The sequence below is a fragment of the Toxotes jaculatrix genome, chromosome 20, assembly GCF_017976425.1.
Source record: "Toxotes jaculatrix isolate fToxJac2 chromosome 20, fToxJac2.pri, whole genome shotgun sequence".
In the NCBI taxonomy this organism is placed as follows: domain Eukaryota; kingdom Metazoa; phylum Chordata; class Actinopteri; family Toxotidae; genus Toxotes; species Toxotes jaculatrix.
The window spans coordinates 2,968,362-2,994,411 of NC_054413.1; the positions used below are offsets into that span (position 1 = coordinate 2,968,362).

The 26,050-nt window shown below is 39.5% G+C and overlaps 1 protein-coding gene across 1 annotated transcript in view; it reads left to right on the top strand.

Annotated features, from left to right (window-relative positions):
• Positions 1–26,050, top strand: part of LOC121200276 (cadherin-18) — a 52,971-nt gene that overhangs the window by 21,289 nt on the left and 5,632 nt on the right. The window contains exons 4-10 of the mRNA XM_041065466.1: positions 4,068–4,235; positions 5,479–5,666; positions 6,548–6,801; positions 11,498–11,634; positions 14,172–14,293; positions 15,980–16,097; positions 24,692–24,943. Coding sequence (XP_040921400.1) covers positions 4,068–4,235; positions 5,479–5,666; positions 6,548–6,801; positions 11,498–11,634; positions 14,172–14,293; positions 15,980–16,097; positions 24,692–24,943 — 1,239 coding nt within the window. The remainder of the gene's footprint in view (positions 1–4,067; positions 4,236–5,478; positions 5,667–6,547; positions 6,802–11,497; positions 11,635–14,171; positions 14,294–15,979; positions 16,098–24,691; positions 24,944–26,050) is intronic.

Consider the following 26,050-nt stretch of genomic DNA (forward strand, 5'->3'; position numbering starts at 1 on the left):
CTCAATTATTTTCTAAATTAACTGACGAGCTCCATAGAGATTTAGCAGAGACTATCTGAAGTATTACTGCTCAGAAAAGGTCTGGAAAGGGAGTTCAGGGGTGTGATCTTCATGTCAAAGTACTGACATACCTTTCACATATTTGCACTTCCCAAAAAATGCCCCTGTGGCCTTTGCTGTATTGTTAAAGGATTTCATTTAAGAATGAATGCAGGTCAGTGATTGTCGATTTGTAATGTTGCATCAGAGATGAATGTGTTGTCACATATTCCTAGGCGGTCGCAAATCCCTCTTCCTACTGAGTGTTTTCTTCAGGAACAGCAGGGCAGTAGTTTTGACAGATGACTGACAGCAGGTCCTCCTCACTGTTGTGGACAACAGTGGAATTCCTGAGGCCAAAAAAGAAAATCTCATAGTTTTAGTGTGTGCTCATTGTTTCTAAACCCACTACTGTGAAATGTTGCTCAGCAGCGATGCGCCTTCATGAGTAAAGGGGTAATAAGAGACTTGAAAGGTCAGATTATCTGTCACAGTATTGTTTTAATGGAAAGTGTGGCCACTTGCCAAGGTCTATGTGTCTCAAGGACCCCAGGTTAAGCAATGCTAAGACTCCAGTTAATAACAAAGGACTTCCAATAGAGTTTGCAGACCCAGCATCATTACAGGAAAGTGGCTGTAAGCACTTTGATGAGTTTTGCAGCTAAGGGAAGCAGCAGATCCATGCTGAGACCTGGCATTCAAAAAGAACAGTTGGTAAAAATAAAATGCTTGTGTTCTGATTCTTGAAAAGTTTATGGGCCTCCTCTATTGGAGCAAAGGACAGACATTCTTTCAGGCTTCCCCTGAGTTTTATCATAGTTTTCTATTTGTAATTTGTAAAATATAAAATTTAATTATTATTTTCATTTAATATGTAATAAATATGAAGCACTCAGTTGCATGAGAAGAGTTGCCAGAGTGGTCAGAGTTCAAACAGAACACGGTCTATCACTCTGCTTAGCATTTGAAAGGCAGAAGGTACCAAAGCATAAGTCACCACCAACTCAAAAGGTCAGTCATCTCCCATTTAATTAAGATAATCATTCAACTAGAACTAGAGTTACAATTTATAACCACTGTTTCTTTTAATTCAAAAATTAATTCTAATATCAAACAAATACATTGAATAAATGAAATGAACAGAATACAAATGCAGCTATAACAAAATATTTTACATAGTGTCAGAGAGAAACCAACCTGGTAGTCAAGGTAAATTTATTTGCTTTGAAATCCCTTGGAATAAAGCCCTGCAACGCATTAGTGTATGTCTAGCTTGCTGCCCCACTTAATGGTTGTTCTTCTGCTTGCAGAACTAAAACACACAAAATTACACCACAGAAGTAATAGTATATTTAGTAATAAATAATACTGTCAGAGTTGGAACTTAAAACAGACAGAACCACCACAAAATATTTGAAAGTACATTACAGAAAAGTTTTGTTTTTGTTTTTGTTTTGTTTTACGTCACAACAACTAACAAGCAGGGTCTCTGTGTAGGCCTGAAGTGGACACACAGTACACTGTGACATTTTACATTGGAAAAACTCTCAACCAGTCAGCTGGTTTTGTCCTTTTTATGGGAAAAAAGCTTCAGCCACTGGAGAAATATGAACTGGAAGAATCATTAGGTTAGAGTTTATTCATACCGCTGTGGATTCAGCAGTAGAAACTCTCACAGCTCGTTCATAGATACTTCATCACCTTGTCAAGTTTATGTTTTATGTTTTTAGTGTTACATTGTGGAGACTGCAGAATCATCTGACATTAGGTCAACTCTTGAATGTATGTTTTAACAGAATACAGACACCTTGTATCTCATCTTCTGCTCATATAAATCTTCTAGATATTACTATACCATTCTTGTCTATCATGCTATTAATATATTTAGTTTTTTTGTTGATTCACTGCTGATGAGTCCACGATCACTGGCAGTCTGTGGGACCCGAGCCATGGCTCAGTGTCACAGATTATGTGTAACCTAAGATCCACTGGATCTTAATACTGTTGGCTGCTTTGCTCCTTGACCCACTTTTAATGATTATTCCGCCTGAGGCGAGTAGATTAGTTTCTGTCTATAGAGTTGTGAAAAAAAGAAAGAGGAAAATGACCTATTGTGTAACACAGCTCTGTCTGGCTCTTTGGTGAAATTAGGAAATCACAAAAGTGCATTAATTTGCTCTAAAAATTGAGTTTTGTTAAATTCAGGCTGTTAATGTTTGGATTGGAAACTGAATACTAACAGAATTGCTGGTACAGATGATAATTTACTTGGTCAGTCGTCTTGAGTCAGTGCTTAATCATGCACTTCAGACATTTTACGAAATGCAGATATACCCTGCATTTTTAATACTTTGCCTAATACAGTTTTTATGCAAAAATGTTTGCTTTAAATCCAGCTGCCACATAAAACTTTAAAGACCATGAACGTAACTACAAGAAAAACCCATATGTAACTGGGAATTGTTGTTCACAATGACAATTACAGTATGTAATATAGTGTTTTGTTTTGTTTTTTAAATTCATATTTCATATCCAGCAAATATGGAGTAACAAGAATGTGAACTCGTTGAACTTGTTAGCTAGCTAACTGAGTCTTTTGACAAATGAAAATTATAGCTGTGACACACCTGTATGTGATACGGAAAACCAGAAGACTTTTCTGAGTTGGAGTCTAAAAATAAGTGACAGAAAAGTAGCCTTGTACACCACATGAAACACTAGTATTAGTGAGAATGATCATTTGTCTGCTAAGACAAAGCAAACAAATGTCTGTGAAAAACTGCAGTTAACTGTATTCATCTTGCCTTCTAGAGAAAAATGAAAATAAGCAGTGAGAGTGGAGTGTGCCTCAAAACAACTTTGGTGTTCATTGCTTCTTTTTTTCCCACACAAGGAGTATAATTTGATTATGTAACATGTAATTCATGCAAAACGTGATGAACTCTTTCTTTTGCCAATGTAAATCACTTGAGAAAATAATACATTTTCACCATACTGTAGTGATGCCTTAATTCATTCTCTAATGCCATCTCATCAAATGTCACTTGCTGTGATTTCCACTTACAACAGGAGGCAACAGCAGCAAAGTCCATTTCACATCATGATCCACACCATACCATTTCCTCCTGGGTCTCACTACTCCCCTTCAACCATTGTGTATTATTGCAGGGTTCACAAGTTCACGAGACCATAAGTTCAATGGTTGCCAGAGGGTCTTGGCTCTGGGGAAAAGCAGGATTTACAATGAACACTGATGTAACTGGTGGAACATATTAAATCAGGCTCCATGTGGTGATGTGGTTTCAGGAGCTAAGATGGCGAATTAACCCTCTAGCACAGATATAGACACACACAAACAAAACGAATATAGACTAACAGACATGTTAAGACTGCACACAAACACACACAGACAAATCTATGTGCAAGACATACTCCTATCCAATTAATCACCCAGCAACACATGAAGCAAATTCTGTGCCTGTCTATTCAGCTTGTTACTGTATTGCAATTTACCTGTGTACAGTTTCTCTGTGGTGGGCAGAGGTACAGTCGTATATCACTGAGTTTTCATTGTGAAAGTTCATGGCTGTGTTTGCTGTGTTATTGTAGTAATAAATGTGATTGAGTGGTTCCCTTAGAAAGTTGCATTCTGCCACAATCCAAGGTTGCATAGTGATTTTAAATATGATGAGCGAGTAGTAAGTGAGGAAAAGCTAACCTTAACAATGAGAGACCAGGTGACTTAAAGATGAAACACACACAATTTTATGTTGTTAGTCTTTAAAGAAAAGAGTAATACAGTCCTGTATGAGTAGGCCCTAACTGAAGGAGGTTTTTCTGTTATAATCTAGACTTTTTTTTCACTTTGCTTTGCCAGTGTCTTATTTTGTAAATTTTCAAAAGACTGTTATTAGTTGGTATTAACAGTTTACTGGTTATTCTTTTTCATTCTGATACAAAATGTGTCTAGTTCCACAAGATCAATTATCAAATTTATTTAAATGGTTTGTTTTCTTCCAACCATGCAGGAATCATCAGGACCGCCTTAGCTAACATGGACCGGGAAGCCAGAGAACACTACACAGTTGTTATCCAAGCCAAAGACATGGCAGGCCAGGTCGGAGGCCTCTCTGGCTCCACCACCATCAACATCACTCTGACAGATGTCAACGACAACCCGCCCAAGTTTCCCCAAAGTATGTATAAAACATTACCTGAAGATGACACTACTAAATAACAAAATACAAACTTTTCAGTCACGCCACAAAGATTTTGCATAATCTTGCTCACAAATAAACAAACAAAGCAACAAACAGACAAACAGACAAAGATTAATGCAGAAGTAGATAGTTGTTTGTGTTGTAATAAGGTGCTTTACATTTAGGAAACTGGAGAACATTGTCTTTGGCCATAGCCACTATTTGAAAACTCTTCTTTGCTAGTTAATAGCCAGAAGGCTAATTTAACAAAGTAATCAATGGTAATATTAATGTCTTACTGCTGCTAACCTGTTACATTAAATGGCCAAGCTGTGGCTTGTAATGTAATCAGCTGTTCCCAGCCATTTATGGCCTTGAGCGGAAGACCTCCACTGCAGCTGCCTAAAGCATTTCTAAGAAGATTTCTGTACTGGATTTTCATTGTGGGAGTGGAAAGATAGCAAGAAAATTGACTGTTTAATGTAAAGTTCTGGGTACTCTGTGGAGCAAAAGTCCCAATACCTTTGCTCATGGAAGATTATCCTTTCATGTGCAACAGTGTATTGTCTGGTTTTGCTGTTTGAATTTAAAAAAAAAAAAAAAAAAGACAACATCACTATGTCAGTATTTGCAGAGAGAAAAATAATTAGATTTTTTTTATGCATGCACTGATTAACCAATATATCAGTCTTAGAAGGTTTAGGGAGAAAATTGTGGACCTATGTCGCACTCCTCACTATGATGTATTAGTCTAATATTGCAGTTAAAATTTCCATAATTAGCAAAATTAGACAAGCATTCATCCAAACCCTCTGTTTTGCAGCTTGAATTTTCTCCATTTTAATGATAAATTTAAGTAATGATGAAGTTTTTTTTTTTTTTTTTTTTTGCCTTTGAAAGTGCCTCATCAAACACAATCGCCTTCGGCTCAGAGTTTTTCATTTTCTTCTGCAGTGAAAAACTATTTCAAAACCATCAACATTTTTGAATAATCATCTGCCTCAGAGTTTGATCTGCTCCATTGCAGAGCTATCAACCTCGGTTTAGCATTTAATGTCAATTGAAGCACTGCAGAGTATTTTTAATGACATTCCCTCAGGAACAAAGGGTGACAGAATGAAATTGCTTAACTAAGCCCTTTTAGGATGACATTCAGACAACAATGTGGGGCAGTTCAGTCTGTGTTTAAAACAGTTGTTTTGCTGTTTGTAAATGGGAACACATCAATGTTCATCCACAGAAAATTACCAGCTGTACGTCCCTGAATCAGCTCAAGTAGGGAAACCGGTGGGGAAGATCAAAGCCAACGATGAGGACCTTGGCATCAATGCAGACATCAAGTACAGCATCATTAACTCAGAGGGGGCCAATATGTTTTCCATATCCACGGACAGAGACACGAGAGAGGGAGTCATCAGCCTCAAAAAGGTAAGCACGTACTCTTGTCGACACAGAAAAGGGATCTTTGACGGAAAAAAAATTTTGAAAAATGTGCAAGGAAAGGAACATACCTATCAGTCCTTTGCTGTTTGCATACGGACTTAGAGTTTTGACCTCTAGTGGTGCTGTAGTGTTTTGATGACGTGTGTGATAAAATTGATATTGTTAAATACTGTATCTGCATCTACTCAGTCGCACACAGTTATGCCATCTACAGAGGGTTTAAACGGTTAAGTGATCCAGAAGTTTTGCACTAAAAATGTAGCAGTACTTCAACAAAAGAGGAGTAGAAAAAGAAGAGGAATACCAGCTGATATGGAAGTTCCAAATTATTCAAAATGAAGGCTTTATTAAGGTTTATGCAGTAGGAAATGGATTCAAAATAAGACTCTTTTTCTCACACTGTATTTTATAGTCGTGCTGAATTTGAATTAAATAGATGATTTTGTTTACAATGAAACCTCCCCTGGTTTGTAATTGTCTATATGCAGCAAAAAAAAAAAAAAAAGCAAAAAAAACAAATGCTCTGAAATTAGAGTTCTTGTCAGTACATATGGCATTAAACTGACAGTTATTAGACAAGTCATTTATTCTTTAATTTCATCTCATTAAGTTTAGTAAATATTGGACAAGTCATACTGCAACAGAAAATTTTAAAGTTATGCTTATTCTTTTGCCTAACACACTGCAAAGGGATTACAGTTGTGGGCTTACCATATAGATTTGCAGGAAATACTGTAAGTGAGCCTGTGAGCCTTAGTTTAGCATTCACTTTTTACTTTCACAATTGAAGTAATTATATTATATATAATAATATAATATTATATATTGTGCTAATCATATGTCCCTGTGGTGCCCTTTCCCAACAGCCTCTGAACTACGAGAGAAAGAAGACCTACACGCTCCACATCGAGGGGGTGAATACACATGTGGATCCTCGTTTTTCTTATCTTGGTTCTTTCAAAGATACTGCCACCCTCAAAATAACAGTTGGGGATGTGGACGAAGCCCCTGTCTTTTCAATGGATTATTATATCATGGATGTATATGAGAACGCACCAGGTGGTACAGAGGTGGGCGCTGTAACAGCTCGAGATCCTGACAGCAGGAACAGTCCTGTTAGGTAAGACACTAACTGCTAGATGGACATATAAAATCTGAAGTAAAATTAAAAGATAAAATTATTATAAATATTGAGAAGCTGTTCAATAGGCATCAGTGCATAAGCAAAGGGTAAGAGAAGAGGTTGCTAATATTCTGAGATTCAGCACTCTTGCCGCTATGACTGGCAGCCAATGAAACTGTATCAGTTTTTCAACTAATTGGTTTCCAAAAATGTAAAATTTTCTTGAAACAGTCTTTTTGCCAGATGGAATGGATTTCTGTTTGATTAGCTTAGTTGGTAAAGCATATGTTTGCCGTTCAAGAATTCTGATAATGAGTCAATTTTTGGACTCAAATTTGGTTGTTTATTTACTCATCTTCTTTATTTCCTTATTTTTGCAGGTTCAGTTTAAGGTTTATCAATAAGATCTCTTTTGCTACAAGAAACTGAGGTGCTTTGATTTTGCCCATTGAGGTTTACATCAACTAATAAGATCATTTAAGCTAAAACTGCAATTTTTAGTAATACCTCTGCCTCATGTAATTCTACCTTTTATGGATGAGGATTTGAAATTATGGCTTCACACTGTAGTATGTTGTCAGTGTGTCAGTATGCACATACAAAATAATGACAATGCATTTTGGACATGTGCAGTAGGCTGGGTTTTGCATCTGTAAGCACCATACAGCAATTCAAAATACTAAATAGGTACCAAGTTAAGGATATTTCAGACAGCTTTGAACTTGTTTTGGGACATACTAAAATAAAGAATAATGTTAAATTGTTACGGGGGCTGTGGCCAGGAACATGAGGGAAAGGACCCAAACGCAGACTCACTAGGCAGACTGATGAGTGACAGTGTCTTTTAAAAACAATACAAACACTGGCACAAAGTCTATGAGGCCTGGAAACAAAACTCAGGAAAACCAAAAACCATCCACAAAGGAATTAAGCACAGAAAAACAAACTCTGGAATAACAGACACAAACAGAGGCAAGACCACAAGAACAAACTCAGGGTTGACAACAGGACTGACAGCAGACAAACAGAAACAGGGGAGCAACAAGACCTAAATACACTGGGGTAATTGGCAACAGGTGATCCACATTAGATGGAGGCAGACAATCAACAAAGGCGGGAAACAGACAAAGACAGGATGTAGACTGGGAACAGATACATGAGGAACCGGACTTCAAAATAAAATACAGAATGAAGAATGAACCCAAGGAACCAAAAGAAAAGTCCAAAAAGTCCATAGAGAGTTCAACAAAAGTCCAAGAACATCCAAAAAGAGTTCAACAGCAATCACCAGGGAGTTAATCATAACATAAATAGACTGAAGGATGTACTGCAATGTGTTTAATAGCCTCTTGTTTGTTAGTACAGAAATACATGGCCTAAATGTTTCATATCCCCTCAAAAAAATCAGTAATATTCATGATGAATCTTTATCATTTTTTGGCATCATCAAATAGATTGTTATTTTATCTGCAAGCCTGTGAAGCAACCCGGGGCAGTACAACTGCTTAGCACATTTGTATGCTCTCAAAACACATGCTTGTGTACTGCTGAAAAAAAAAAAAAGATTGATATTAGCCTTAGGCAGTGGACTAATCTTAGGTTTTTGCTCTGCACAGGTACCTCGTTTCATGACATTACATTCAAACAGCTTGGCACTGTTTGTATTAATTTGAATTCCCTCTGTAGCCTCAGCATAAATGGAGTAGCTGTAAACATGAAACCCCTCATATGGTGAAGTATTGCTAACATATCAAAAAGAAGCAGTTTCCTATGGCCGCGGATGGCAGCCTCACTACAGTGTTCTCTAGTTCTTTCTATGTCTTTGTTCATTCTCTGTGTGTTCGGTTACTCGAACCTGATTATTTCCATAAGAGAAGAACTGTTGAACACCAGACAGTTCTCTCCAGATCATTTTTCACCAGTTTTCCCAAAACCGGAAATTTTTTTGTACATTTTAGTTGGAGGAGCAGTGGCTCTCTGTCAGTGGATCACCAGCTTTCTAACAGGCAAGAAACAACAGCTGAGGCTGGAGGAAGTCACTTCTGGATTACGAACGTCCTCTCCCCACTGCTCTTCTCGCTCTTTGCACCTCCAGCTGTCAAACTCAAAAATTGCAGACAACATTTCTATCATCACACTCATCCAAGATGCTGATGAGTCTGTGGAGATGACAGTGGACTTTAGGAGACACCCCTTAGCACCTCTACCCCCTCATAATATCCAACAGCCCTTTGTTAGTCTTGGAGACCTTCAAGTTTTGGAACAGACTGCAGCGAACAGCAAGGACAGCAGAAAAAGTCACCGGTGCTCTACAGGACTTGTACTTTTCAAGAACCAGGAAACCAGGGCAGAGAAAATCATTACTGACTCCTCACACCCTGGGCACTACTCTGAACTCCTCCCCTCTGGCAGGCATTATGGAACCCCATATACCAAAACTACCAGACACAGGAGCAGTTTCTGTCCTCATACCATGACCCCTGAAATGGCAGGAAGACACAGGGTAAACATGATCCTTTGATTCATGTCAGAATCTAAAGACTTTGTGAAAGATTTGTAGTAAACAAGAAGGTAATCTACATATCAAAGAGTTTTCTTGCTCTCCTTGTGGGATACCTCTTCTTGGTCCATTCTGACAGTACATCACTTCCAATGTTCACCACATAAAGAAGAAGACGGCGGGAAGTACTTCACTGACATCCACTTGAACCCAGAAAAAAAGCTAAACAACTGCGCCACTGGTCCCTGTGCTAACATCAGAATGCAGCAGGGTTCAGTATTTGTCTCTCTTTGATCATCAAACATTTGCTCATACATGCATTGGAATAAACACGTTATTGATGTGACATTTCAAATATTGGTAAGGAACTGACATCTAAATAACCCAACAAATTCTTCATGTTTGCTCTTATACATTATCATAATCACCACGAACACTTGTGGAAATGCCTTGGCCTGGTTAATATAAAGCACTGCATGTATTACCTGACTCTAAAGGCAGATTGGTCATCTAATGGAAAAACTTCAATGCAAATATTCATGGTCCCCACAGGGTAACGTAAACTCTGGTCGTGAGTCTGTCAGAAAACCAAGTGCCTCTGTCTCTGCAGTGTGTTGAGGAGGGGATGGGATGGATTGACCATGATGGAGACGAGTTTGTTCAGTGACCTCTTGCTCCTCACTGACTCAAACGTCTCCAGGTTCTGATCAGTGATGGTCCTGACCTTGTGAATGAGTTTATTGATCCTGCTGCCGTCTTTGGCACAGTTACTGTTCCCCCAGCAGAGCCCAGCTCAGTAGATGGTACAAGTTACCACAGACTGGTAGAAGATCTCCAGCATCTGAGCATGCATGGAGCATGCACCCCCACATTAGGTTTGTAAACATACTGAAAAGGGTCTAGAGCAGATTTCACCCATGGTCAAAGGTGGGCCAGAACCGGTCTCTCCAGTAGAAAAAATTCCTTCTATCAAGGTGTTCTGGAAAATAATGATTACACAGTGCAACATCCTATACTTTGGCTGGTTATTTGAAGGAATATGAAAATAAACCACCAAACAATAAAATGCACATGATTTATCACCAGTAACAGTAATTAACTGTACTGAAGTGTTTTTCAGTGGAGCCATAAAATAACATGCTTTTCTTTGAGACACGTTTAGCACCTAAACTCTCACTCTTACAGCCGAAAAGCCTTCATGCTCTTATGAGCCTGGGCATTTAATAAATCATGACAACATTTCTACTGAGGGTGCTGCATACACTTGTAAGCAATCCATGTTTAAAAAATGAGTTCATTATTTCAAATAAATGCAATCCTGGCATTAATATCCCTATGCCATTTCCATCTCTCATGTCAGTTGAAAATTGTCGACTTAGGCTATATTGCTCAGGACAATGAATGCTGGATTAAAGGTGTAAATAGGTCATTAAGAGATAAATTAGGGAATACACAGCCAATGCTCATTTTGTGCTTGAACTTGAGAGGAGCCCATTTATTCTTTGTATTCCACAGACTGCTTTACTTCTAGTTCGATAACAGCATTGCCAGAAAGCCATTAAAACAGTGTAAACATTGCCAGCAGAACATTGCCTTTTGTCACTATTAAATATTGAGTATAATTGCTCTTGACTCAGAAATATGTATTTTCATTCTGTCAGGACCTAAAGTCCATTTAAAAGCAGTTGGGATTATTCTGTTCACGTGCTTTAGAGGTCTGACAAGACTTTGAAAATCAAGGAAGCATAAGAACATTCCCTTTGGCTTTTACAGCTTCTGCGCTTCATTCATTTCACTGGTTTTGTTTGACTGAATCACAGATTGTAAATGTAAGGTTTTTATTTTATAGTTTGATACCATTTTTTAACTAAATCACATGAACCAAAGTAAATAAATATATGTTTTTAATGCCTTTTAATGAGTTGGTGAACTAAAGCAAGTGCCAAAAAGACATTAAGTGCCTGCATAGTGTTCTTAGGCATTTAACTAAGTATTCTTGATGGCTGAAAGAAGCGCTCCACAGATTCTACAGTTTATTTGTAATGAGCAGTAATACTCTGTAATTGTACCCTGCAGACTATTCAGTGTCATTGTGCTGAACTCTTGTACATCACCTTTTATTTATCCATTGCTGTATTTTTGAAAAATACATCTGGAGTGGATACAAACCATCATAATATCCTTTCTTAACAGGTATTTCTTGGATAGTAAAGAAGAAGGAGAAAGGTACTTCAGAATTGACGAGAGCAGTGGAGTTGTACGGACGATGCAGCCTCTGGACAGAGAAGACAAGCCTTGGCATAACATCACTGTGATGGCCTCGGAGGTTGGTAGGTACACAGGTTACTTTCCATAAACCAAATGTTTACAAGTGAGTGAGTAAATGTAATGTACCTGCTGCCTCTGTTTGATGAGATGAGAAATGTACAAACAGATTCTGATTTTATTTTCATCCTGGGAAGTTGAAGAAAGTTTGGAAGCTTGAAGGTGTTTTAGTCCTTTCTTCATGCTAACATGAAACAGCATTTTTTTTTTTTTTTTTTTGAAGTTGTAGACGTACAACTTCTTCAGGTTTAGAGGCACTTTAGCCCAGAATTATTTTCATAGTTTGTATTCATGACATAAAAATTACTTTTACATACATCATCTACTGGCATATAAATATGGTACATTTCTCCTACACGTTACATGTTAAATCTTGTAATGCAGTTGCTTGAATGAGACAGTTAAAAGAGACTGGAAAACAAAAACAAAGGTAGGTGTCATAGTTCTGCACAGAAGTTTTTTTGTCTCCTTTCCTACACGATGACAAGACACCCAGAGGGGATCATATAGTGAGCGAGAGACAGCCCGGTTCAGATTCATGGACTGTAAAACTGGAGTCAAAATCAATATGTACAAAAGAAAGGTTCCATAAAAAGGAATGACTATATGAATCCACACTGTGCCCTCTACCTACGGAATAAAATCTGCAGCACATTTTAGGCCGATATTCACTTCAGTGCCTTGGTCAAAGACACTTCATTGGGATACTGTATACATGTTAATGAACACATATCCACAGCAGCAGGAAACCAAGCCACCAAGACTGCAACCAGTGGCTGTCACCTGCTGCTCTTTCCAGATCCATCCAGGTCATTTCACTTTATCCGTGACAATTATGCCAAATTTTATTTAAGGGTCACACAGTGAATAAAATTCCTTATTTTGACTGATTCTGAAAAAATATCCCCCTTCTATCAGTAAAAGGTTTCAACAAGGAAAAGCAATTGTTTTGTGTCTTCCAAGTGTTTCATAATTTTTTATTTTTATCTGTCAATTTTTGGTACTTTACATTTCTATACATGTCTGCATTTCAGAGAAACAACACGTTTTAATAGCATGATTAACAGTAATATCACAGTCATAAACAGTACTTAAACACAGCCCAACATCAGGTGAGTTAGTAGTGAAATTAACAGTTATAGTCTGGAGAAAACAGGGATGAAGGAGTTCATTTGCATATTGATTAGAATGTATTCAAATAGGTTAGAGTGTATTTTCTTTATAATTAACTACCAAATCAAATTAGTCCCAATTGTTTCAATGTCCTTTCCTACATTGAAAATTAATTAAATCAATCCAGGCCCTGCTAACTTCAAGAATTGCTATCAGGTAACTTGGGTAATTTATAATCACAATTAGGAAAATCTCTTGCTAACTGACAGAGGTACTGCATGCTAATGTTTCTTTATCTCTTCACCTCTCCTTAGTATTCAAGAATACAGTTACATGGCAAGATGCTTTTTACCACTTTGAATGAGCAAGGACACACAGTGTCACAGACACAGAGGACCGTGCACAGTTCACTGCTAACCATCCCGCACAGACTTTACCCTGCCGTCTAATTTCCACCAGGAGCAGATAGACAAACCACAGTGAGCGAATGAATTACACAATGAATACATGTATGTGATTGAATTTTAGCGTTTTTGAATCTCCTTGGTACTTTACATCGAAGACACACCAACTGTTTTATGATACAGCAGGTGCAATGACACACCTTTCTCTAGATGATACAACAATGCCATACGTGGAAACCTTTACTGTATGCACAAAATGAGGTAAATAAAAACCTTGAAACATTGCTTTAATAGAAATACTGCTGCACCTGCTTGACTTTTTCTATTCAAGGAAGGTCTTGCTGAGTGAGCATGCTATTTTTCAGCGCTGTCCTGCAACACTCTCATACTGTAAAACATATTCACACCTGGAAGCTACCCAGCAAAGCTAGTCCTCTTCTGTTGGGGCCTGAGGTACCCCACAGGATGAAGGTTAATTGCCTTGTGTTAGAGCTCTTCAGTGACATTTGTGGAACCAGGGATAAACCATGTGAAACCTGTACCCCGAACCCCAGACAGGCCTTATAAGTAGTAGAAACAAAACACAATTAATATGAGACCTTAATTCAATTGAGCAAAGAATAATTCAAGTGTGAAATCATGTTTTTTTTTTTTTTTTGCTTCTGTATTGTTTTACCAGAAAGGAGTTGACATTAACATCAGATGAAAAAAGGCTTATGTTTTACATGCTTCACGAGTTGCTCATGCAGTACAATGGTTGAATAATGCATCATAACCGCACACACCAACTGGGACAACACAATGCTGCACAAAGATGATCAGATGTGCTTTAATACACAAAATTGCCTTCTGCAACGCTGCATCCCTCAGTGCTTTTATAGAGGCACAGACAAAACCCATAAACAGCCCAACAAGAAGAGCACAGTGTGTCCCAGTTTAAAATTACAGTGTTGATGCTCTACTTTGTTATTAAGGCTTACATTTGACTTTCATCTTCTTTGTCACGTTCTCTCTCTCTGTTACAGACAACCCCAGCCTCCTCAGTCACGTTCCTGTTACCGTCCAGGTCCTGGATGTGAACGACAATCCACCAGAAATAGCTACAGATGAGGACGTCATTGTGTGTGAGAGCTCAAGGCCGGGACAGGTGAGCATCTAGGATTCACCTAGAAACAGTTACAGAGTAACACTTATCTCTGCCTCTATTTCTGTTTTTCTCTTCCTCTCCCTCCGCACACATTCAAATCTTTCTACATCTCAAACACACCTCAGAAGGAAAGTGTTGAGGGCTGTGCATTAACCGTAGTCATTTCCCTGAATACATGCATTCAGCACTGAACTATTGTTTCCCTCAGCAGTTTGGGTTGCTCACTGAGAGCTAAGCAGTAAGAGACAGTGAAGGCATTGGAGAGAGCTGCTTAATCATCCCTCATTCAAAATATCTCGGCAGCAAACCATGACAACTCTAAATCGAAGCTCATTCCAATTTGCTCTCAGTAGTCTTTGATTCATTTGAATTAAGAAGGCTTTTGAGATATAGAGCAATCAGCAGCATGGAAATGGCTGAAAGGCTGGTTTGGCGAAGGATGATGGAGTAAAGACTGGGAAGACCCAACTAAATACATTTTTACATAATAGTTTCAATTTAGTGGAGAAAAAGTTTGAATTAAAGTTTACATTAAATTTAAATTATGGTTGCATTATAGCCTTAAGATTCTTGGCCCAGGGGATTAAGTGGAAAGAATTACAATGTGAAGAATGGAACAGAAGCATGTGAGAAAGAACACGGTTGCTCATTAGTGTGTTTGCATGTCAATTCTTAGTTCTAATTAATAGTTAGTAGTAGTTTAACACCACTGACGGCCAGACCTCTGTAATATATAGACTAGATCACAGATTTCTCTCAACTCAAGAGCAAAAATAGCTTAGACAATTGCATAGAGACATCAGACTGTCATTATATTCTAAACCCTAGATTACAATTGTGGAGAACAACTTTGCACCCACTCAAAAACCTACCCAGAAGTTAGGTTTCCTCAGGCAGGCATTTTCAAGCAATAGCCAAGTATATTACTTCCTCTGATTTTCAAAATATCCCATTGTGCTGATTTTTAAGAGTAAGAGTGGCAGTTAACTGATTTTTCACATTGATGGAAAACAAAATTATTACAGCTTAACTTTGAAACTGTTAACACCAGAGGAAAAAAACACTGCTCCTCTCAGCCAAAAGCTTCAACCAGAGCCACCCTGTCAACCGCGACATCCACATAAATACACTCTAGCACAAACAAAGCCCATTGTAATACTGCACAGTTAGAGACAAAGGCTTGTGCAAGTACACGAGGAGCACAACAACACCTCAAATCACACATCGAAGATAAGAAGTCCCTGTGGTGACAGGGGCTATCAGGTTGTTTTTCTCAACACTGGCTCTCTCCTCGCTCTTACTGTGCCTTTTACCAATTAAGGGTAACAAGCTGACATAAGTGGCAGTGAGGTTGCCCAGAGAGCACCCCTGTCATTGTTAGATGCCAGCCCCCGCCTTTGCCCCAGCAGAAGCCAAATGCTCTGAAATCCTAGTGTCACAACCAGCCACTCCCCTTCAGGCAGTAGAGGAGAAAATGTTACGAGACTAGTTGGCTGTAGGTCAAAGGAACTCTGACTCTGTCCAATTATAATCAACAAATCATAAGACACGCATGAGAAACTAAATCAAGCCCTTGTCCTGCATGCAACTGGACTGAAAAGTGATTCTAAATAGTGCAGCAGCTAATTAAATGTTGCAGGTGTTTGTCTTTGGAAAGTAATTTACCCTCTGTCTTCTGAACAACAGCTGATCCAGACTGTCACAGCAGTGGATAAGGATGACTTTGCCAATGGACAGCGGTTTTCCTTTGCTTTGCCAAGCCATCTACCAGTTAATCCCAACTTCACCCTCAAGGACAATGAAGGTAATTAAAGTGATCAATATGTTTGTTTGCATTTCTTATGAGTTTTCCACCCTGCCTTCAGGGCCGGGCTCCATCCTCATTGCTCACATTCCAAGATCCAATAAGCTGTACTGATTTCCTCATACCTTGGAGGTGCAATAAAAATATGCGCTCTGTCAGTTGGGTGTGGTAGATGGACATCTTGAGACTCAAATGCCACTGGGATTTCCTGTGAGTCGTGTCTTCATGAAACATAAGAGTCATAGAGGTCCTTCATGTTTGCGCATTCTGTTGTTAAAGGGATTACCCGCTTTGGTGCGCTCTCTTTCCCCTCCTGCGTCCATTTATTTTGTGCTGGTGCAGGGCCAACAGTGGGCGTTACCATGGCAACCATCTCAGTCTCAGGTGAATACCTAGCCCTAGGTTGGTCTACAATCACAGGGCTTTTAAAAGCTCTCAGCCAGAAGATCTCACCGTTGCCCACTGAGAAGAGGAGTTCACAGCACTCCAGATGAATCCCTGAGCCAGAGAGAGGCAGGAAAACAGAGAGGAAGGGAGCACGAGAGAGATAAAAAAAAATCGATGTGATAATAAGAGATAAGTCTATTTGGCCCTTGGTCCAGCTGCTTCCCACCACAAGCCTGCCTTTTCCTGCTTCAGCCACATTGAGATGCAGAGGCTAGTTTTGCTGCACTCATGCAAGTGGCACCCAGAGACATCCCTCACCTCCTCCCTACCTCCAGTCCTAAGGGGGAGATGAATCAAAAGAGGAAAGGATCGACTGCATCACTGCTCCACGTATCTCCTGAAGGACAATGAATTATCATTTTTTGAAAGTGCAAATTTGGCATAAATAATTTATTGGGCGGTAGTTTGCTTCAATTTTACACACATTAACCTAGTAGAACAGCTCTGAAGTCAGCTGTTGGAAGTGTGAGACGTGTATTTGATAGGGGAGAGGACAGAATGTTTGCTTTACTTTCCATGCTTCATCATTATCATCATCCTTCACTGTCTGTTGCAGGAGCCCTAATTCCTCTTTACCTAATCACCACAATGAAAGATTCAGACCTTGGTGTACAGCATGGTGCCACAATGATACCATTTTATCCCAAGTACATGAGGATTTGTATTTTGGCATCTCTTTAGGGGTGTGAATATGTTGTATATGTTGTGAAATACACTTGTTAAATAGTTCTCTACTCTAGGGTATTACTGAGAAAACCCACAAAGGTACACTACCACTACTGCATGCAAAACATCTCTTGCTGATTTGCCATATGCTGTGTTAGAGAATCACAGTGTGGACTTGAAGAAAAGCTAATAAAAGCTAATACTGAAAAATTACTTGTTAAGCAACAACAAGCTGGCCACAGTAATGCAGCCGTTCTTTACTACTGTTGCTCTTTGCTCTTCTGAGGGCGACTGTTTCATCTTTCACCAAATAAATTACAGACACTGTGATCCTTGCAGCATTTTTGTTGGGGGTAGTAGCTCCTGGTAGGTTCTCCTGGGGAAAACTGGTCAGAGTAATTCAAAGCCCTCTTTGGATAAGCGTCTTTGCAAAGGTCTGCTTGTAGCAGGGATACCAGGGGCATCCTCCTGGAGCTACACCTTACAGGCAAGTGACTGGTTGGTAGGTAGGTTTACTCATGGGGGCAGGCTGGGTCAGATGAACTTTTAGAGCACAGTGCAAATTAAATTCTCAAGAAATTAGATTTCCAATCCAAATATCAGCATTGTGGAAATAGTTCACATTCTTGCAAAGTGTTTCTGTCAAAAGACTTATTATAACAAAGCCATCTGCAGCAAAATATTCCCAAAACATTCAGGAAGGGAACCCTCCTATCTTGAAGGATTGATAGGAGTTTCTTTTTTCCTCTCTTGGTTCATGCTGTTTTGAGTAATGGTGCCTTTCAATTTGGGTTTCAGCGCCTGCTGCATACCATCCCACAGGCTCTTGTTTTTCTCAAGCTATATCTGTGATATAATCCCATGTGGGTTGGGCCGATTATGTGTCATGACATGGAAAAATGTTCATATTTTTATCATTTGTTGTGGAGAACCTGAAAGAACAAAGGGAAGTTTAAGTCATAACGTGGGATAACTTAGGGAGAAGCTTAAGAAAAATAAGCAATACAACTAACAGACCTTACAGTACAAACAACCTGTGCCTTTTGTTACACCCCTTAAAATATATAGTACATCTTGTACAGCTATCATAAAAGAGGGATTAAAACAACCACTCAAACATACAGGGGCCCTTGTATTTCCTCATGCAACTTCCTTTCTTTAACCAGGAGAACCGTTAAGGAGCATGTTCTGATTTAGAGCAATAACCTGAACGGGTAGTTGACCAGATGAAAGAGAGACAGCTGCCCAGCAAAGCCTCTAAGTTGTTCTGTTGACCATGGAGGAGCTCCACTGGAGCAAATAAATGCCTTAATCAAGGACACACTTAAGCTAGCTTTTAGACAAGGAAAGTGGTTCTCAGTTTAAGACCTCTACCCGCCAGCAAAGACGTACTCACACCTTCTTTTATACCCAGGAACTCATCGGACTCATCGGTGAAGGACAGTGTCATTCTTAGGCCTAAAACTCAAATGACAAAATCGTTATATTACAGCTTCAAGATTTTCTCCTCTTCTCTGTTTCTGTTCCATTCTGCTGTGTACTTTGTTTGCTTACTCATTCATATTATAGTTCATTGTCCACCTAGAATGATTCATTTCATTAACAGTATTTTTCACCAAATTCTTCCCAGCTCATCTGCACAAACCTCCCTCTTAATGGTGTGCCACTGCACCCATAATACATGCTGCTCCAGTCATCTAGTCACATGGAGCCTGCATTTGCACTTGCAGTCAAAAGAGGTGTCGCAGTCATATAGCTTTTCTACTGCCACTGTGTATTAGAAGTTATTTGCTGTGCTCACAATATCTTGGTGGGAGAGAGAGGCACAATGCGCCATACTGTTGACTCCTGTGTCTGATAATTAAAGTAAGCTCTTCACACTTGAAGCAGCTTCGTTCGTTGCTGTTGTAGCAGACCAACAGTTGGTAGCTGCTCTGTGCCAGGGCCTAATACTTCTCTCTGTTGTTGTGCAACTGACGAAAATCCCTCTCAGTCACTCACACGACTAACTCTCTCCTGACCTCCTTTCCTCCTCAGTTAGAGTTTGCTCACTGTGGATCCTCATGAAACTTGGATTTATTTGTGGCTCTGTGCTCAGTTTTTGTACAAAGAAAAAAAGATTAAGTTTGAGACATGTTTTTTATGACTGCTTCTTTAGTTAAATTACTAACGATATCTCCAAATTCCTCCTTTTCATTCATTTCAGGTAATTTAACAATCACGCCTTTTCAAAGAACCCGTTAACTAAATCATTATGACTTTTTCAGGATGCTATTTTCTGTCTACTTGCAACCATACCAGATTTTTTAAAAGCTATTATCTTGTTTCAATTGGTGCTATTCCCACTGAGACCTTTAACAGCTCCAGGTCTGCTTAATAATATCAGATCAACATACTGGTTGAGTGTCGATTTTTAGCTAAAAAGAAAACAAAGATTCAGTCTTAAATTCAGATCAAGGCCTTTTCCTTGTGGAACTGCAATCTTTGTTTGCAGAGGTCAAGTCAGGCTTGCTTAAACACGTAGTCGTCATGCAGATGTGTTGATGCAGTTAAAGTGCTGGATGTTCTACAGGAAATGCAGGTCATACTCCTACAGCGTATTAGGCACCATTAAAGCTGAAAAACAAGGGGGATGCTTCTGCTCAGCTGCTCCAGGAAAGCACTTTGTGACGAAACTGTTCTGTTAAAAGCCCTTTAAATACATTCAACTTGACTATGCCTACTTTACAATGACTGAAAATTGAATGCCTCTTTGATCTTGTTATCATTCACATTGTGATGACATTTGCGTCTAAAAGGCAATTAAACGGAGACTATGATCTCTAAATAACCCACATACTTAAATAGATCAATTGATTTCTGAAGGCATCTTCCTCCACTGTGCATACAGAAGACCTTATAATATTACAGTTAATCAGCTGTGTTGAAAGAAGCACTGTCAAGTCATTGATATGTGGGACGTTTAATTAGCTTATATGTCATTCACACTTGACTTGCAGTGTGTGTTATACTGCTAGATTCCCAAACACCCATTATCTGCTGAAACAGCATGATTTTTGCAAAGAGGGCAGAGCAGTCTGACTCGTGTTGGTTTTGACAAAACAAGCAGCTGAAAATTGTCAAAGTCTCACATTGGAGTATTTGATCAGCGTCCCTATTATTCAAGCAAAGTGCAGATGTTTCCCTGATCGCTTGATGTTTATGATTTAAGAAAAAGGAATTACAATGATGTTTTTTTTTTTTTTATTGTTTAGCATGAACCTTGTAAATGTGCAGTAAGGCCCCAGCAGCCAGTGGTGCTGCATCAGAACTGTGAACCAAATTGTTCCTGTGTAACAGGGGAACATAATAATAGTACTCTCCAGTCTCCTTTGATTGTTACTGCAGAAACATACAAGGTGACCCGTAATTAAATCAAATACACAAAACACAACCTTATGAGGCAAACACGCTATACTGCTACAGTTTGAATATGCTGAAACCAGTGTAGTGGGCTGAACTTATAGTTTTTTTTTCCAATCAGCCCAATCACTGACTGCTATCTGGTGTCACTGCCGGGCATGTTTTGTTAAGCTAAGCCTTACTGAGTCAGACTAATCCTTATTGAATTCACGGGCTTCTTTTAAAGAAGATTGTTACATTTGTCTCTTGATGTGCTGTTTGTGATTCTGCATGAAAGGCTTATTATCCCTACATAAATGATATTAGTATTTGAACAACAGGGAACCCTTAATCAATATTGAAAGCTGCCCTTTAATAATACCAAACAGTATAGCGGTATACGTATTCTCCCTGTGCTGCTTGGTACAGAAGCTTTAGTTTGGTATGTGACTTGTTTTGGTTCAGTAAACACCTATCAGCCAAATAATCATGGTGTAATTAGTCTAATATAGACTAGTATAGATATAGTCTAATACAGACAGTCTTTTCAAAAGTGTATTTTCAACCCAGAAAGCTTTGTTAGTATGTTTATTGTTAACTGTTAGCAGATGCTAATCTGATCAGCCTGGGCTATACCATTGTACCTCATCAGTACAATAAGTGCAAATGGTAAGCCAGAGCTTGTAAACCTATTATCCACTCTCTGGGAGCAATATGGCTTCCCGGTGTGTCGCGTGTATTAGAGGAAAACTGTGAGTCAGCATTATTCAACCTATTTCAAGGGACCCTATTTCTCTGAAAATAGCTTCTTCGAACAAAATGTGATGTGTGACATCACCTGATAGTGTTGTAGGATATGGGGATGGAGATTGTTTGTCACACGCCACGGTGAGTGATGATGGTGAGTTCACTGACCATGACCCTAAGGAGCCTTGTAGGTAAATTACAGAACCATATAACAATAATTAAATTCTTTAAACTTTTAAACTTAGAAGATTTACCAAAAATCTACTGCTACTTCAGGAGACAAATGTAATAAAGATGTGGAATTAAACACCTGCAACACTTCCACAGCATATACATTTTCCTAATATAGTCAGAAATTACAAGCTTGAGTCATTCCCAACATTAAGTGCACATCATCAGAATGCGACCCAATGTATATTATGTCCCACCATACTGTAGCACAGTATGATATGCTCCAAGTGGCAACTAGAGAGAAGGTTCGTGCTGAATCCCATCAGTAACACCTACATACACCCACCAAAGTTCACAAGGAATCCAGCTAAGTGCATGTGTAGGCAAGTGTGAAGTCTGTGTGTTTGCGTCGCGTGTCTATTGTTGATTTATTTTTGGTTTCACTTTTTTTTAATCACACTTCATATGTTCTGCAGACAATCCGCTCTACAGCAAAGATATTTCCATATATATGATAAATACCTCATCTCAAATATATAGCATGCTTCTCTTAATTGTATCCAGTTTTGTGGATCAGTGTCCAGTAATCAGGTATTTCCTCTAAAACAGCACAAAAAAAATTCACTGCCACTGATATTTTTAGTTCAGACATACAAGTGTAGAGTCTTAATGGTTTCACAAGTTTTTGTTTTTGTTTTTTGTTTTTTATGATGTTGTAAAATCTTACTTAACTTTATATCTTGAGATGGACAGACAGGAATGAATAAGCAATAAAAAAGTTATGTAAGCAGTACTTATCGCGCTTATCATGCTAATGCTTTTGGAAAAGTGAAAAAATGAGGCCATTTGCCAGTTAGTGGTTCATACTCTGGCTTAATGAACACAGTGCTAGGGGAATTCCACAGGGTTGTGTAGAACCTCTCACACATGCATATTAATGTCTGTGTGCATTTTTTTTTATGTGATTTGCAAAATGACATGGATCTAAATGTGTAGGATCATTTTCAGTGAAGCGTGAAATGCTCTTAAAAGCATATTTTCCCTCATTTCCTGGGTGGTCACCTGCCTTGCACTGCAGGTAACGTCATATAGTGCGAGCTGTCACAACACGGTTAAGCTGTGACAGTGCTAACTCGTGCTGTCTCTCCTCTTATGTGGATGCCGCGTGGCTGCAGATGGCCCATCTCACTGCGGCGTTAATCAACAAGCGCATAGCTCTCCTCCACCCACCTGCGACAAGAGGCGGTTTAATGTGAAATTAGCATGACATAATTGATGCACTTCTTCGTTGTGGTCTGCACAAGGACCCGTGCTGCTGTGGTTTTGTGCTTCAAAGTGTAAAGGCTGTGACGGTGAAGACCATGCACACACAGCTTTTTTGTCTCTCTCTGCCTCAGCCTCCGTCTTCGTCCTCTCTGCTCTTTCTTTGGCTCATACACACTCACACAATCGCACACACACACACCTCCTCATTTCACCCCCCCCTTGCCTCCCCTTCTTTTCCTCTCATCTTCCAACTCCCCATCTCTCTTCCTTGTTATTTGCATCTCTCACTCTCCACTCTCTCAAACCCCCCACCCATCTGCTTGCTGATACGGTGATACTGTGAGTCTGACTTAATAAAGCTTGAAGTACGTGTTGTCATTCCAACTGTCGATCATTATAATTATTCATAGATGGAGCAGAGATTGGAGTGGGAGGCAAGGTCTCAGAGCAGCAGCATGATAGTACAGCACGGTGGAGGTGTTTTCACTGGGTGGAAAAGAAAAGGTTGCCCTGTACACGAATCAGCAATTTTGGAACTTAAAATATCATGTAAATATATATATATATATATATATATATATATATATATATATATATATATATATATATATATATATATATATATATATATATATATATATATGCAATGTGCATGCAATGTGTCATCTGTAAGTTTCTTAGTCAGTCAAGTGAGGTCCAAATTAGTCATCCAGGTACCTGAATCACCCAGCCATATAGTTTGAATGAACAGGGATGGAAGATCGTGTAGTGAAACTGGTGGTGTTCCAACATTATGTGATTCCTTATCTCATGATACAACAAGTTAAAGGGAGCTATGATTGTGCTCTATGTCGTCCATAAAGGTACAGCTATTTGAGCATCCTTCATATTACAGATAAACTGGTGATCTCCTGCTGAGATAACCTGCTCTTACAGAACCTACAGGTACCAGTACAGTATGCATGGTGTGTTATATTCTTCATGGCAAACCTTCACACATCCTTGTGTAGGTTTGGCTAACAAGCTAGCCTCAGCAGCTACTGTATGCTAGGCATCTAAACACAGTGAATGACACCGTAAAGTTGGCTATGAATGGGTATTTCTGCCAAGCACTGCAAAAAACTTTCTAACCTGGGAGAGAGTACTGACATCACAAGTTACACAGTAAGCTTTTTTTCCAGTCCATTTTTAACAAGTACATACACGCGTGAGAGCTGTGTGTTTATTTGTCTCCTTTCCTTTGCTGAATCTTGCCATAAAACCGTCTCTAGAGCTCTCTCTTATTTTCTTTTTCTTCTCTATAAAGTCAGCCTTTTAATTTCTGTTTATCTCCATGGCATGTTCCATTAACAGAGGTGTTTCTGCAGAGGCCAAGGTGAACTGCTCTTTTGCAACACATTAAAATAAACGAACACCTTTGAAATTAATTAGCCTTGGCAAACACGAAAACAGCCAACATAGTAAGAAATCTACTGGCTTGAGATACTTCAAAAGCCAAAAAAAAAAAGGCAAATGGCAAATGTTGTGGATGGGATTTTTTTCCCTGTTTAGCTGAGAATTCATACTCTAAGTCGTTGTCAAACTCGGCTGCGGGGGGGTGTATAGAACCACTGCAGGGGTGGGCAGGGGAAAAATACCATTGTTAATGGTTAAAAAAAAATTGTGGGGCAGGGGTGGGCGAAAACTTTTTGGGGCATGCCAGATAAGGTTTGAAATCCAAGGATCTAAATGTCTGTCTGTATAAGTAGATAATTGCAGTTACCCTGTGGGGATCAATAAAGCTCTTCTGAATCAGAATCTGATCCTTGCAGGCTTCAGTCAAAGAGCAATGCAGCTGAGAGGAAGCCATCAATTAGTCTTCAAGTGGTCTTTTTAGCCAAGGGGTCTAATTTATTATTATTTTTTTTCCATTATAGACAGCACGGCCAGCATCATTGCAAGACGGCGGCGTTTCAACCACCTGACCCAGGAGCTATACGAGCTGCCCATTGTGGTGTGGGACGGTGGGGAGCCCTCCCTTAGTGGTACCAGCACCTTGACCCTGCGGGTGTGCCCGTGCCAGCGCCACGGCAGGATCCGGATGTGCCAAGGCGAGGCGTTCCTCTCCTCGGCAGGTCTCAGCACGGGGGCTCTGATTGCCATCCTGCTGTGCATCGTCATCCTGCTGGGTAAGTTGGGACAGCCACTGTAGGGACTGCAGCAGCGGGGAGCTGCCTGGGGGAAAATATCCTGAGGGCTTGGACGGAGGAGATGGACCATAGAGAAGCAGGGAAGAGCAGAAGGGTTTGAAAGGGTTTGACAAGGGCAGAGGAGGAGAGAGAGGGATGAATAGACATGCAAGAACACAGGTGGAATTTAGAATGAGGGTAGAAAGAGTTGGAGAGGGCATGGAAGGAAGAAAAAGAAAAGGATATGAAGGACAGAAGAGAAGAAGGACACAGAGAGAAGGCTGGAGGAGAGGTGAGTAGAGAGGAGATGATGAGGACAAAGACAGCAAAGAAGAGGGAAATGGGGACTGCAGGGTCAGTGTGATTCAGAAAGGAAGTGCATACAACAGAAAGAATACTGAGAATAACCCTACAGTGACTGGAGAGGGGAACTTGAGTCGATGAGCAGTGAGGATTCATGTTCACACAGGCAGCTCAAATCAGAAAATCAGATTAGACCTAAATCACATTTGTTGACAATTTGAAATTCAATTCAAATCTGCTCTCTTACTATGGAACTGTATCATCTTTTTTTAACCCCCCTTCCCTCCTCGCTTGGCACGTGTTTGACATTGCATGTTGTGACTAGAAGAGCAGAGGACAAGCATGGAGGAATGTGGTGACAGCCAACACAGATACCACTCTTGTTGATTTCATGTGTGACGGATGTGTTCTGCACCATGAATACAAAACACCATCAGAAATACAGTGAAAACAAACAGGGCTACTTCCATGTTATGAGCCCATCACAGCACCCAGAAATCATGTCCTCGGTATAAGATGTGCGTTGCTTGTTACTAAGGCAACCAGTCTTTGAACTGACAGTAAATGATTATATATGCACATGCAAATATTATCATGTCTCTTTGAATCGGAATGTGGACAGTCAGCTTTGCAGGTCAAATAGAAAACAAAACAAAAACAAATCTGAACATAATGTTAGATGTGGAAAATGTCTGACATGTGACACAAACTCTATGTCAAAAATCAAATCCCAAAGTAAACAGGCTCCTGTCAGCTGATCTTGAGCCGTGAGGGGCGTTGCAGACCAATTTCTTCCTCTGCAAA